Source organism: Schistocerca cancellata, chromosome 8 (genome assembly GCF_023864275.1).
Source record: "Schistocerca cancellata isolate TAMUIC-IGC-003103 chromosome 8, iqSchCanc2.1, whole genome shotgun sequence".
Lineage (NCBI taxonomy): Eukaryota > Metazoa > Arthropoda > Insecta > Orthoptera > Acrididae > Schistocerca > Schistocerca cancellata.
In genome coordinates this window covers 161,510,953-161,523,965 of record NC_064633.1, presented here as the reverse complement: position 1 = coordinate 161,523,965, position 13,013 = coordinate 161,510,953, and the positions used below count along the sequence as shown (strand labels likewise).

Genomic DNA, 13,013 nt, shown 5'->3' with positions numbered 1-13,013 from the left:
TATGGTATGACATTTTTCCTTTGACTCTATTTTACACAGTTCCACCTTCTTACTGAAGTAAATACTTTCTCACTTGAAGAAAGAAAACGTAAAACATGATACTCAATAGATACAAAATATACATCTTGCCTTCATTCTCATTCAGCCCTTCTGTTATGCATATTTCCTGCTATTACACTATTAGCTACTTTATATTGTGTTCAAACTGATAGTCTTTCTCTTTTCTCTGGCTGTATCTAAAAATTGCATCCACAGTTTTATAAACTCTTTTTCAAATTTTTATTGTGTCTTGAAACTATTTGTGAACTAGATACTGCTTTTTTTCTTTTTCATAGATAATAACAGGCTGTCCTTTTATGGTTTCATGAAGCAAAATAAACATTTGTAAGCCAAAAGATAGGTGATAATTTTAATTGAATTATTTTCCTGTGAACTTAAATTAGTAGTTATTTTCAATAAGCAGTTTTCAGCGGCTGCCAGTCTAAATTTGTACATTCTCACATGGTTATTTGATGCTTCTGTTGCTATTGGCTTTTGTAAGAAATCTGTGGTTAATTGACTGAGCAGATGTAATATATTTAAATTGCAACGAAATGTCTATCCCAAATTCAATCAGAATATTGGTTTTACAAAGATAAAAATTTGTTTTGAATGTTAGATACTTTTGCTATACATGACATCTATTATAAGCAATCACTGAAGGCCATATATTAAAAATCATTTCACTTCAAACAGAAATTTTCTATGGTAAGGAACACATTGAGCAATTCATTAACTTCCAAGTCTGTATATCTTATATGGTTACAGTTTATACACCATTTTATCCCAAAGTATAACAGAGATGTCATATTATTTTGCAATATTACAGGATTTGCTATTCTCTCTCTTCAGTAAAGTTTAGAAAGTTTTGTGTAAACATATGTGTTCAAGAAAATTTGTTACTATAAATGTGAAACCATATAAAAGTTTCATAGAGTTCTCATTCATAGAGACATCATCAAGATCAGGCCATGTCTGGAACGTGAAATGAGATAGTCCAAACAAGCACAGGAAACAATATTAAACTCAGTAAATCATTTTTCCAGAAGTTTCAGATACTATTTTTAGCCTAGATGCTGAGTACATAAAATATGTTGGTTATGTGTGCTCAATGAAAATAATGAAACAATCTGTTCTGTGGAGCTTAGATATTTCATTTTTATGCAGTGGAAATGAATGTATTTGCAGTAATACTATCATTATAAGAAATGAAGAAACTGAAGGTTAGTGGAATATTCCATAACAAGCTACACAGGTAGATATAAATTTTGGATTTTTATTCTCTGTGCTTTCTGATTTCTTTCATGCAGATGTCTGCAGTTACTTCAGATATGAAGAAAATTACATAAGAATTGAGTTATATATTTATTAGTAGTATTAAGATAAAACTCTTTAACAGACTAGAGTCATGTTTAAAACTGTCACAGTTTACCAACAGAATAAATACTCTTCTACCAACTAGACATGAATGCTTTGTTTGCATCCAAAATCAAAATAATCAAATGTTTAAGGAAATTTGACACAATTGGTAATTACAAATGCTATATACCACTGATACATACACTCTGAGAGTAAAAATAAATCAGTTGTAGAAAACACTGGAAAACTACAAAAACTCCCAATGAAGACTGACATCTCAAGTTTTTGTTTTTACATGTGTTAAAACTATAAATGAGAAGTATAGAGTAACTGAAATACCAAGTGTAAGATTTTCCAGAATATGTAAAAACATTTATCTCACATATAATACCTAAGAAATAAGGACCTCTGTATTTGAAACACTTCCATATTATTATGGTATGTATGGAGTAACCGAAATAAATCACTGTTCAGCCTTTGATTAAATTATTCTGAAAGTATAATAAATATATAATCATATATTAATGGAAAATACAACATTTGAATATATAGATCATCTCCATTTAAAACTCATAAGAAAGTTCTTAGTATTCAATTTCATATGTATATGACACAAAAATCAGAACTAAAAAAAGTTTTCATTCAATATGTTGATTGCCGTGTGGCTGCTGTCACCCATAACAGAGTCTCACGCCTAACATTGTAGCCCCTCTTGGCCTGGCAATGCAACATCCATCACTAAGCATGTGGCAGACGAAGTGTTAATATATTCCCGACATAGTAAGTTATGATATAGTGGTTGTAATATTAAATGGTAATCAGTATACCATACAATTTCATCACTGATGACTTCTGTGTTCCTTAACTGTCAGATAGACATGAAGTGTCCAGTCACTTTGTTGAATCAATAATATAAAATGGATTATGTATTCACTTATCATTATCTCATTTGTTGACCAGTTTTAGACAGTAATTTTAATCAGCCAAGAAGTTACATTGTAATACACACTCTCTTGCAAAATTGATTTTTCATTCTCTGAATCATACTTTTATCCACATCATTTCAGGTAAAACTTACCCCACAATATGAAAAAAACAGATGTTAAGCTGACTTTCGAAAATAAGTGGTTTCTTATGAGGAGAACTAAAATTTTCAGTCACCTTCTCCTCTTGGGAAATATCTAATCCAGCCCTAAGGAACAGAAACAATTTTCTGCTGTAGCTTCTATTATATCAAATACTCTCAATGCTTCTTCAGGTCCAAATAAATATGTACAGAAGTCCTAAACTATTGAAAACAAACTTCATAAATCACTGGTAGACACATAAATGTAGAATCTGCAGCTGTTCCAACGTAACTGTTACAAAATAATTGTTCTTAGTAAATAATTAACCAGATGATTAAAGCTATTCATCACCATCTGTTATTTATTCATTTACACCAGTAGATCAGTTTTGCTGCAATTACGCTCTAAGATAGTCATGTCGTCCAAAGTTAGCAATCTTTATTCCGACATTATGTTAAAAATACGTCATAATCTGACGATGTTAATGATTTCTATACACTATTTGAAGAAAACCAGACATAAAATGTTCTCAAGAGAAAAACTCGAACGAAGTGAGCTCTTTTATTGAAGTGCAGTTTTTTAAACTCATGCAAAGATATACAAATCAACATGAACAATTTGACGTTAATTTTCTTCGTCAGTCTTCTTCGCCTATGTAGTGAGAGGTCGGAAAGCAAGCCATAAGCCATTCTTATTGGCAGTCAGAAGAGACTTGGGATCCATCTCGATAGACTTGGAGGTAAGTGGTGTGCAACATATTTCCAGACTGAGAACTATGGCCGCCAAGCCCATCTTGACCTGTGACAATGCAAATCGCTGACCTGCAAAAGGTTCAATGCACATTATAAAGACATAGAGTCCATTTACATAAGGAAATAAAGGCGACATTACTATAGAATGAATTAGGATAGATTGCTATGATCCACATGGAGGATGCTTGAACAGCAGACAGGCACATTCAAAAGCAGACTGTTCGACGTTTTAGCCATCGGACAAAGTCCTTCTTCAGATGAAGAAACACATAGCCTGTCCACAGGGCATGGAGATGAAAGTGGTCATATTTATGAGAGTTTGTGAGTTGTATGTGTGTGACTTTGCGTGTGCAATTGTGCATGTGTGTGAGTCTTCATTTGATGACGGACTTTGTCCAACAGCTAAAAAATATCCAACTGTCTACTTCCAAATGCGCCTGTCCGCTGTTCACCGCCTCCTCCATGAGAAGAGCAGTAATAAATCCCCTTTCATGTTGCTGTTCCAACCCGGATTTTCCATTCTTAGATATTATTGTAAATATTTCTGGAGGAAAGTAATAACAATATCAAATATTCGCTTGAAAAGCGGCATTAAATTAAGTAGCTTCACAGTCGTTAACAAATGATCATACATCGTATAGTAGGCTATGCTACCACAACAGTATAAAAACTGAAAACCACATTCAGACAAGTAATTTCCAAATAACTAGAATTGTCACTATTCCAAGAATTGTATGATAGGTCAAAACAAATATAAACGGAATTTTTAAGGGAAGTATTGTATACAAGGACTCCACAAATCACAGACAAAGACAAATATATCTAGAGTCTCAAACTGTTCCAACATAGCCGCCATAATATGATTGTTATTCACAAATAATTCCCAAGATGTTTACCCCACGCATAGTGACAGAGTTTTAAAAAAATCAATATAACGGCTTTCAGACAGATGAAAGATTGCAAACAACTGCACTTTATGGTACATAAGCGTATCACCATAACAACTCGATACTATAAGATCCTATGTTGCTTCAGACGTGTGCACTTCATTTCAAAAACCGACGTGGAGTACAGAAGCACTGTCTACTCCTCAGTATTTGAGAGTTATCTTGGATTGATATTACCATTTATAAGATCCAGTATGTTATTACACACACAGAGATGAAAATGGCATACTCCCAACTCTCATGATCAGCAAATTGGCATTCAAATTTATTAAGAGTCTGTACTCGTTGTATATATGTGATAATTTTAAATGGCATTCCTGGTAGCAGCTGTTCATAATCAGAGGCTTCCAGTTTCTGAATCTCAGTTCTTGGTGTCAGTTTTCTGCATCTGGGTCAGTCCTGTGTGTTTAAGCTTTTCCTGCCAAGTCGGATGGCTACAGCCCTTAAGAAACTCTTCTGGGTGATTATCAGCTGTATTTTAACACCAACTGTAAAACGTTACTGTTCACCTGGAGTTGCAGCTCAGACGTTATACATTAAGTATTATGTAGATTGAAACGTAAATCCCAATGGACCCTCCTGTTGTTCCAACATAGACCTCCAGCTTGAACACTAAAATCGTGATGTTCAAGGACTCTAACTCGGCTGTGAGTAGAATCAGTGGACAGCGTTGTTCGCCTTCAGACCGCGAATATCTTATAGGCGAACTGAAATGGTTAAGGGAGAAATATGTGTTCGTAATCCGAATTTTGTAAGGAACGTGATTTTCAGCTTATCGATGGAGAAATTTTTGTTCTGCTGCGTTATCAAGGACATATACACGTTGTTGTGACAGGAACAGATACAAGTTATTGGTGAAATTGTGACCCAATTTACAGCAATGTAGACAACAGCAGCTACAACTGATACAAGTAACGTAAGGCCCAAACGCGTGTTACTTACTTGTATGTGAATGTGCCATGACACGGAATCGAATATTCATGCAAAAACTGACATAATGTCCTTGGAGAAAGTCCGCAATCACAATTTGTAAATCGGATTTTTTATTATCCGTCTGGATTTAACTTTCTAATTTTGTAAACTGATCGGTTTCGGTTCAAAGTAATCAAGACGGAAAATAAAAAATCTGAATATTTATGTTTGACAATGGCGTAGTGCCTAAACTACAATAGCAGAATAAAAAGTCTAAAAATCATAAGGAGAAAACAGCGTCCTCAAGCACTAGTACAATTTGAAGCAAATAGTGTAGGAGTCGTGTATCGGAATCTATTCGCCAGATGAACATGGTACTAATTTTGTGATTTCGTGACTGTCTCAGCATAACTAATGGTATTTTTAAAATTTCGTGCTACTTACCGGTTCCATTTTTGTGCACAGTATTTTGTCATTTGACGTAATGTTCCAAGTACGGGCTGTGTGTGCTATCTTCTTCCCACCCAACATGCTCTTGGACGTCCTCTTCTTTCCCATTATCCTTGTCATTATTTCGTGTAACTCGCTTTACCTGGGTGTTTTCCGATTCTACCATATGAGATGGCCGCCAAGATCTTAATGAACTAAATACCAAATCCGAAGTTTTTATTAAACTGAAAAATCCTTTCCGTTTTAAAAGTGTTGAAATTCTTGTATTTCTACAGACTCCTTTATTACGCTGCCTTAGAAACTTGAAGCATGCACCAAGAGGCTGATTTTGTCGGATCTTGTGTCAATAGTTTACTCCAGACACTTCTCGGCAACAGCTAATTTGCTTAATTCTTTTGCAATTACCTGTATAAGAGAATAACATGATCCCAAGTAAAGTTGAGACACTATTCACCCTCCTCTAATGCCTCCCACGGATCTCCGTCCTAAACTGTTTTCATCGATGTTCGGTGTCAATTATCTTCAATGTTGGCTTCTGAGAAAATCTGTGAAGACTTAGGAAAGTCCACAGCGTTCCCGAATTAAGGTATGTTGCTTTGAGAAATACCCATATTTATTACAAATAATTTTTCTCGCAGTCGTAGTAAATACACTGAACGAATTTATTATAACCCTTTCCAAACAATCTGGACATTAATTAGTTACAATTGTCAAGTTACTGCTGTGCCTCTGCAGTTATGCTGGATAGAGTCGCCCTTAAAATATGAATGTTAAAAATGGTTATCTTAGCTAGACCCAAATGTCAACAATAATTGATTATTCTAGGAATAAAGTTCTCATTAGTACTTACAGCCACCGTCATCTTCAAGTTAATTTCGTGCCATCATATCTCACAAATATTTGTAATATAAGTAGGACTTCCTAGTGTATAACGGTGTATATTTTTCTTTGCAAATACAGGTTATGTAAAACAACGATGCCAATACTCGTACAGGCCATTAAGATCGTACTACATTAGATTGACATTTTCCTAACAGGGATGTTACACTCTTAGACAACGAAATAATGCTGCCCTCTTGATGTGTGCTTCTTTATGCAGTATAAGCTCTAGATAAGAACGATAGTCTATTTCCCAAGACTAAAATGTGAAAAACCACAAGTAAAACTACATGATTTTCATTTCATTATCAGATTTCCTTCTGTTCTATACAATCGACTTTCTTCACCGAAGTACGCGGCTATGTTGCACTATGCTTGGCTAAAGAGGGGTTGCGACATTGACGTGCCAATATCATCGCTTAAAAATGTAATTATTGTGGCGTTTGATATTGGACTGGTTTAATGAAGAAGTGATGCTGAATGTGAAAAAGTAGTTTTAGCCACATGTCGTATGGTAAAGTTTCATTTTGCTTCGACCACATCAACGAAATCGCTCACCTGTGTTTGTTGTTCAGACAGCGTAATTATTTTAAACAGAGGGAAATGTAGCGATATGTCATGACATTGCAATATGTGTGGATTTGGTCCCATTACATCGATATTTTGTTTCCTCTCGCTACCAGAATTTCTTTCTTGGATCTTGAATAATGAGCATTCAAATGGCTCTCGTGATAACACATGCAGATTTGTATGCGAATGGTTCTTATCATTGTTTTTGCGATGAGCGATTTACATTGTAAGAACACTTTCTGCGTTTCTGAGTGATCAAGGCCACGCACTTCCGTTAATGGTGTAGACTGTCCACCTGACGAAATTTGCTTTTTTTATGAGGTTTGCATCCTTACATAATCAGCTGACTGTAGTGTTTATGGCAGTCACAGTAATTAGATCTTCCTTTTACATCAGTCATTTCGTACGTACCGTATTGCAGAAGGTATCAGCAGAAGGTTAGCGCGTTGTGCAGCGTGAACAACGTAAGCAATGAAATGGAGTATTATTATTATTCAACTAAAGAAATTCTGTTGGAGCTAATTAAATGTAGTGAAATCAATGTACATAAGTTTCTAACTAGGCTATGTTTATGTGGAAAAGCCATCATTTTCGCCTGATAAGTTATGACGGAAAATTAAAGCCACCATCTGACTTCGGATCTTCGTTTTTCCCACAAATTTGGGATTTATGGACTGCATACCATGATATTTCATGCAGAAAAAACATTTCGTAATTTATTATGTTAGAATCCCCACAGCAGCAGAAGTTACCGACGCAAGCTTGTAGGGATTAACATGACGTTTAGAGAGGGCTTACTTTCCGTTGTCATTTTGTCTCATCTAACCCTTAGTGGCGACAATCGCTCACAAGTTCGCTGGTCTACATAGCTGTTTGTTGATTCCATCGAGAGATAGACGCTCCAGCACTGACAGTCAAGTATCCATCCTTCCAGGAAGTTCTGGTAACAGCTCAAGCAAGGACATGGAGTTCCTCCAGCCGGAGAGGAAAATTGGTTGTACAGAATGCAGACTGCAGTGGTGACCATCGCTCATCATTATTCTGTTCTTTTCTCATATACTGTGTCAGCATCATCACGAGGCAGATTTAATCCACAGTCACAACAGCCCGCAGAAACACGAACACACCGAATTAAAAATTAGTGACTTCCACGAGACTTCGTGCTAATTCCGTGTAACACCACCTGTAGCCTTGTTAATGGCCTAAATTCAGGAGGGAAGAGAATCCACGAGTTTCTTCAGCTATGTCATATGCAGCTGAAGCTACTCATCAATGGCTAGATCCCGTAAAGGTATGAAATTACATATATGGTATTACGTTTCACCCACTCTTCAAAATAGTGCCGAACATTTTATGTGGCACTGAGATTGGATGATTTAGCAGGAGAGTCTAGGTTCGATAGACTGCCTGAGAGCTCAAAAAAGCCGGAACGTACGGGCGCAGCTTGCAAACACAGCCGTTGTCGTCTTGGAAGATGGGAACGACCACAGCACACTCATGATGAGGATGTAGGAGAAAGGGTAACACTTGATCAACAAGAACGTTGGAATAAACGTCTTGATTCAAGTTCACGATAAACTGGTCCACGTCACGTCATGAATCGATAATCACCAACAAAACATCGCAGAACCACTTGTGACCTGCTCTACATGCCATGTGGTTACAATCAAAGTGCAGCTACTTACGGAGCTCCAGTGTTGGCTGCGTTAATGCGTTAATGCGGAAATGATTTATGCTAGAAAAAAGTTAGTTCCAATTCTGGCCACCAGGCCCAAATTTGGGGCTGTACATCTTCTCGTCAACGTCTCTGGTGCTCATATCGAACAAATTATGTAAGCAGCATTTAATAATAAAATCAACATAATGCCTTTCTCACTTGTCTGGCGTTTTATGCTCACGTACGTTCCTAATTCATTATATATTGAAACTTTTGTATACGTCTTTCTTGCGTTCACAGCGCCAGATTTGTACCTGGTGGCCAAACTTGAAAATTTTTTTTTTACAGAGTAAATCGGTTCCGCTTAAACCCCATAGCATATCTACCAATCTTCGCTGCTATACCGTAATTACAGCCCACACTGGACTCTGTGAGTATCTGCACCTAAGTTATAACTGTTGTAGGTTGGCAGGAGAGCCAACACCGGGTATGAGAGGAAGCCGAAAGGCACGCGTTTTAGCTCACGCAAGGAAATTAGACTTTAGAAAAACGGACGTAGCTGGTGGAATACTTAACTTTAATCCATTAATGATGAGCGTCGCTCTTGACGGTACATGTTTTACAGTATCAATAGTAACTGGTAATGACGCCTTGCTAGGTCGTAGCAAATGACGTAGCTGAAGGATATGCCAACTATCGTCTCGGCAACTGAGAGCGTATTTTGTCAGTGAACCATCGCTAGCAAAGTCGGTTGTACAACTGGGGCGAGTGCTAGGAAGTGTCTCTAGACCTGCCGTGTGGCGGCGCTCGGTCTGCAATCACTGATAGTGGCGACACGCGGGTCCGACGTACACTAACGGACCGCGGCTGATTTAAAGGCTACCACCTAGCAAGTGTGGTGTCTGGCGGTGACACCACAATAACTACCCAGCACATCATTCACTTACTGTCGATTAAACCCCTCATTGGGCACTCGCTACACTTTACACCTTGCATCATTAGGAAAGAGGCAAAATCGCTAGTCGCCGGAAAAACAAGGTCGTTTCGTATTCTTGGTGAGTCTGTTCATCTGTGCATCTATATGCATCTGTAGTGAAGGAAGAAAAAAACTGAAAAATTTCATGATCGAAAAGATGTCTTCTCCAAAAGTTGATACTTTGTCAAACTGTGTGGGATGCAACAAAGTGCAAAATGCAGTCGTAGACTTACGAATCTAGCAGTCCAGTGGACATGGTCATTTAATAATGTGTCAGAGAGGAAGAAAACGAGCATCTTGGTTCGGTTCCAGGCTACTGAAAATCTACTCCATCGGCTAATTGGAGGGTGGTTTTCGGAGGTATCCTACTTTCATGTAGCTGAATATCGTTTAGGAATGAATGTAATCTATTAAAAACATCAACTGGATACGTATTAATTGCTTGACATACAATAATTCGGTGTACTACAAGTGTGGCTCTTAGGGCACGATACATTATCAATTTCACGAAATCAGCTAAAGAAAAACGCCAATTTCAGAATCTCTCTCCCCTAAGTGGAACACACTTGCAGATAGACGACGCGCTAAACGGAAGGGGCTGCTCACTAAATTCCAAAATCCTATCTTCGCCGAGGATGTAGAGCATATATTATTACCACCAACTTTCAAACTGCGCAATGATCACCATTCAAAGATAAGTGATATTAGAGCTCGTACTGAGGCGTTCAGACAGTCGTTTTTCCCTCGCGCGATCCTCAAGTGGAACAGAGGGGGGAATATGACTTTGACACGAATAGTGCCCTCCGCCACACACCAATTGGTAGCTAGCGGAGTATATATGTTATATAGATCTAGAAGCTTCTATTCTCTTCTTGTCCGCTGTATTTATCGTTCACGTTTCACTTCCATACAAGGCTACACACACGGCATATACTGCCTAACACTTAGAATTGTGTTAGATGCTAACAATTTTCTCTGTTTAAAAACCTCTTTGTTTCTTAATGCTAATCCTCATATTTATACCATTTAACTACGTTCAAAGTTCTTTGGCTTCTCTGACCGAATTACACTGTCGTCGGCAAACATCAAACAGCTTTTATTTCTTCTCCCTGAAATTTAATTCATTTTTCCAAATTTGTCATTGATTTACCTTAAATCCCATTCAAACTACAGAATGAATCACTTGCAAAGATATCACAGTCCCTGCTCACGTACCGCTTCCTTTCAAATCCTTCGATTCTCAGAACTCCTGTCTGGTTTCTGTATAAGTTGTGAATCATGTCTTTTATCCTTATTAAGTTCAGGATTTGGAATGCACTGAGTGGCAAAAACCACGGGATAGCGATATACAGATGGCGGAAGTATTGCGAACACACAGTATGAAAGAGCAATGCATTGGCGGAACTGTCATTTGTACTCTGGTGATTCATGTGAAAAGGTTTCCGACGTGATTATGGCCGCACGACGGGAATTAACAGACTTTCAACCCAGAACGGTAGTAGGGGCTACACGTAGGGGACATTCGATTTCGGAAATCGTTAGGGAATTCAATGTTACGAGATCCACAGTGTCAATAATGTGCCAAGAATACCAAATTTCAAGCATCACCTCTCACCACGACCAATGCAGTGGACGTCGGGCTTCACTTAACAAACAAGAGCAGTGGCATTTGCGTTGAATTGTCAGTGGCAACAGACAAGAAGTACTACGTGAAATACGAGGTGCATTCAAGTTCTAAGGCCTCCGATTTTTTTTCTAATTAACTACTCACCCGAAATCGATGAAACTGGCGTTACTTCTCGACGTAATCGCCCTGCAGACGTACACATTTTTCACAACGCTGACGCCATGATTCCATGGCAGTGGCGAAGGCTTCTTTAGGAGTCTGTTTTGACCACTGGAAAATCGCTGAGGCAATATCAGCACGGCTGGTGAATGTGCGGCCACGGAGAGTGTCTTTCATTGTTGGAAAAAGCCAAAAGTCACTAGGAGCCAGGTCAGGTGAGTAGGGAGCATGAGGAATCACTTCAAAGTTGTTATCACGAAGAAACTGTTGTGTAACGTTAGCTCGATGTGCGGGTGCGCTGTCTTGGTGAAACAGCACACGCGCAGCCCTTCCCGGACGTTTTTCGTATGACGCACCTCTTACCGTAGTGCCCTTTGGAACGCAATGGGTAAGGATTACGCCCTCGCTGTCCCAGAACATGGACACCATCATTTTTTCAGCACTGGCGGTTACCCGAAACTTTTTTGGTGGTGGTGAATCTGTGTGCTTCCATTGAGCTGACTGGCGCTTTGTTTCTGGATTGAAAAATGGCATCCATGTCTCATCCATTGTCACAACCGACGAAAAGAAAGTCCCATTCACGCTGTCGTTGCGCGTCAACATTGCTTGGCAACATGCCACACGGGGAGCCGTGTGGTCGTCCGTCAGCATTCGTGGCACCCACCTGGATGACACTTTTCGCATTTTCAGGTCGTCATGCAGGATTGTGTGCACAGAACCCACAGAAATGCCAACTCTGGAGCCGATCTGTTCAACAGTCATTCGGCGATCCCCCAAAACAATTCTCTCCACTTTCCCGATCATGTCGTCAGACCGGCTTGTGCGAGCCCGAGGTTGTTTCGGTTTGTTGTCACATGATGTTCTGCCTTCATTAAACTGTCTCACCCACGAACGCACTTTCGACACATCCATAACTCCATCACCACATGTCTCCTTCAACTGTCGATGAATTTCAATTGGTTTCACACCACGCAAATTCAGAAAACGAATGATTGCACACTGTTCAAGTAAGGAAAACGTCACCATTTTAAGTATTTAAAACAGTTCTCATTCTCGCCGCTGGCGGTAAAATTTCATCTGCCGTACGGTGCTGCCATCTCTGGGACGTATTGACAATGAACGCGGCCTCATTTTAAAACAATGCGCATGTTTCTATCTCTTTCCAGTCCGGAGAAAAAAAAATCGGAGGCCTTAGAACTTGAATGCACCTCGTAATCATAGAAATCAATGCGACACGAACGAAGAACGTATCAGTTACGCGAAATTTGGCGTTAATGCAGAATGGCAGTAGGGAACCGACGCGAGTGCCTTTGCTATCAGCACGACATCGCCTGCGGCGCCCCTCCTGGGCTCGTGACCGTGATGGTTGGATCCCAGACTACAGGAAAACCGTGGCCTAGTTAGACGAGTCCCTACTTCAGTTGCTAAGAACTGATGCTAGAGTTAGAGTGTAGCGCAGACCCCACGAAGCCATGGACCCAAATTGTAAACAAGGCACTAAGCAAGCTGGTTGGTGTCTCCATGATGATGTGGGCTGTGTTTGCGTGGAATGGGCTGCGCCCTCTAGTCTAACTGAGACGATCGTTGACTGAAAATGATTGTTTCGGGTACTTGGAGAC

At 39.0% G+C, this 13,013-nt stretch overlaps 1 protein-coding gene across 3 annotated transcripts in view; it reads right to left on the bottom strand.

The window, feature by feature from the left end:
- Nucleotides 1-568: 568 nt before the first annotated feature.
- LOC126094468 (probable cytochrome P450 6a20) overlaps nt 569-13,013 on the bottom strand; it is a 136,499-nt gene continuing 124,054 nt past the window's right edge. For 2 of the 3 annotated variants that reach the window (XM_049908858.1, XM_049908856.1), the window contains exon 9: nt 569-3,286. In XM_049908858.1, the coding sequence (XP_049764815.1) occupies nt 3,117-3,286 (170 nt within the window). In that variant the 3' untranslated portion in view covers nt 569-3,116. The remainder of the gene's footprint in view (nt 3,287-13,013) is intronic. The other variant, XM_049908857.1, reaches the window with a different exon arrangement.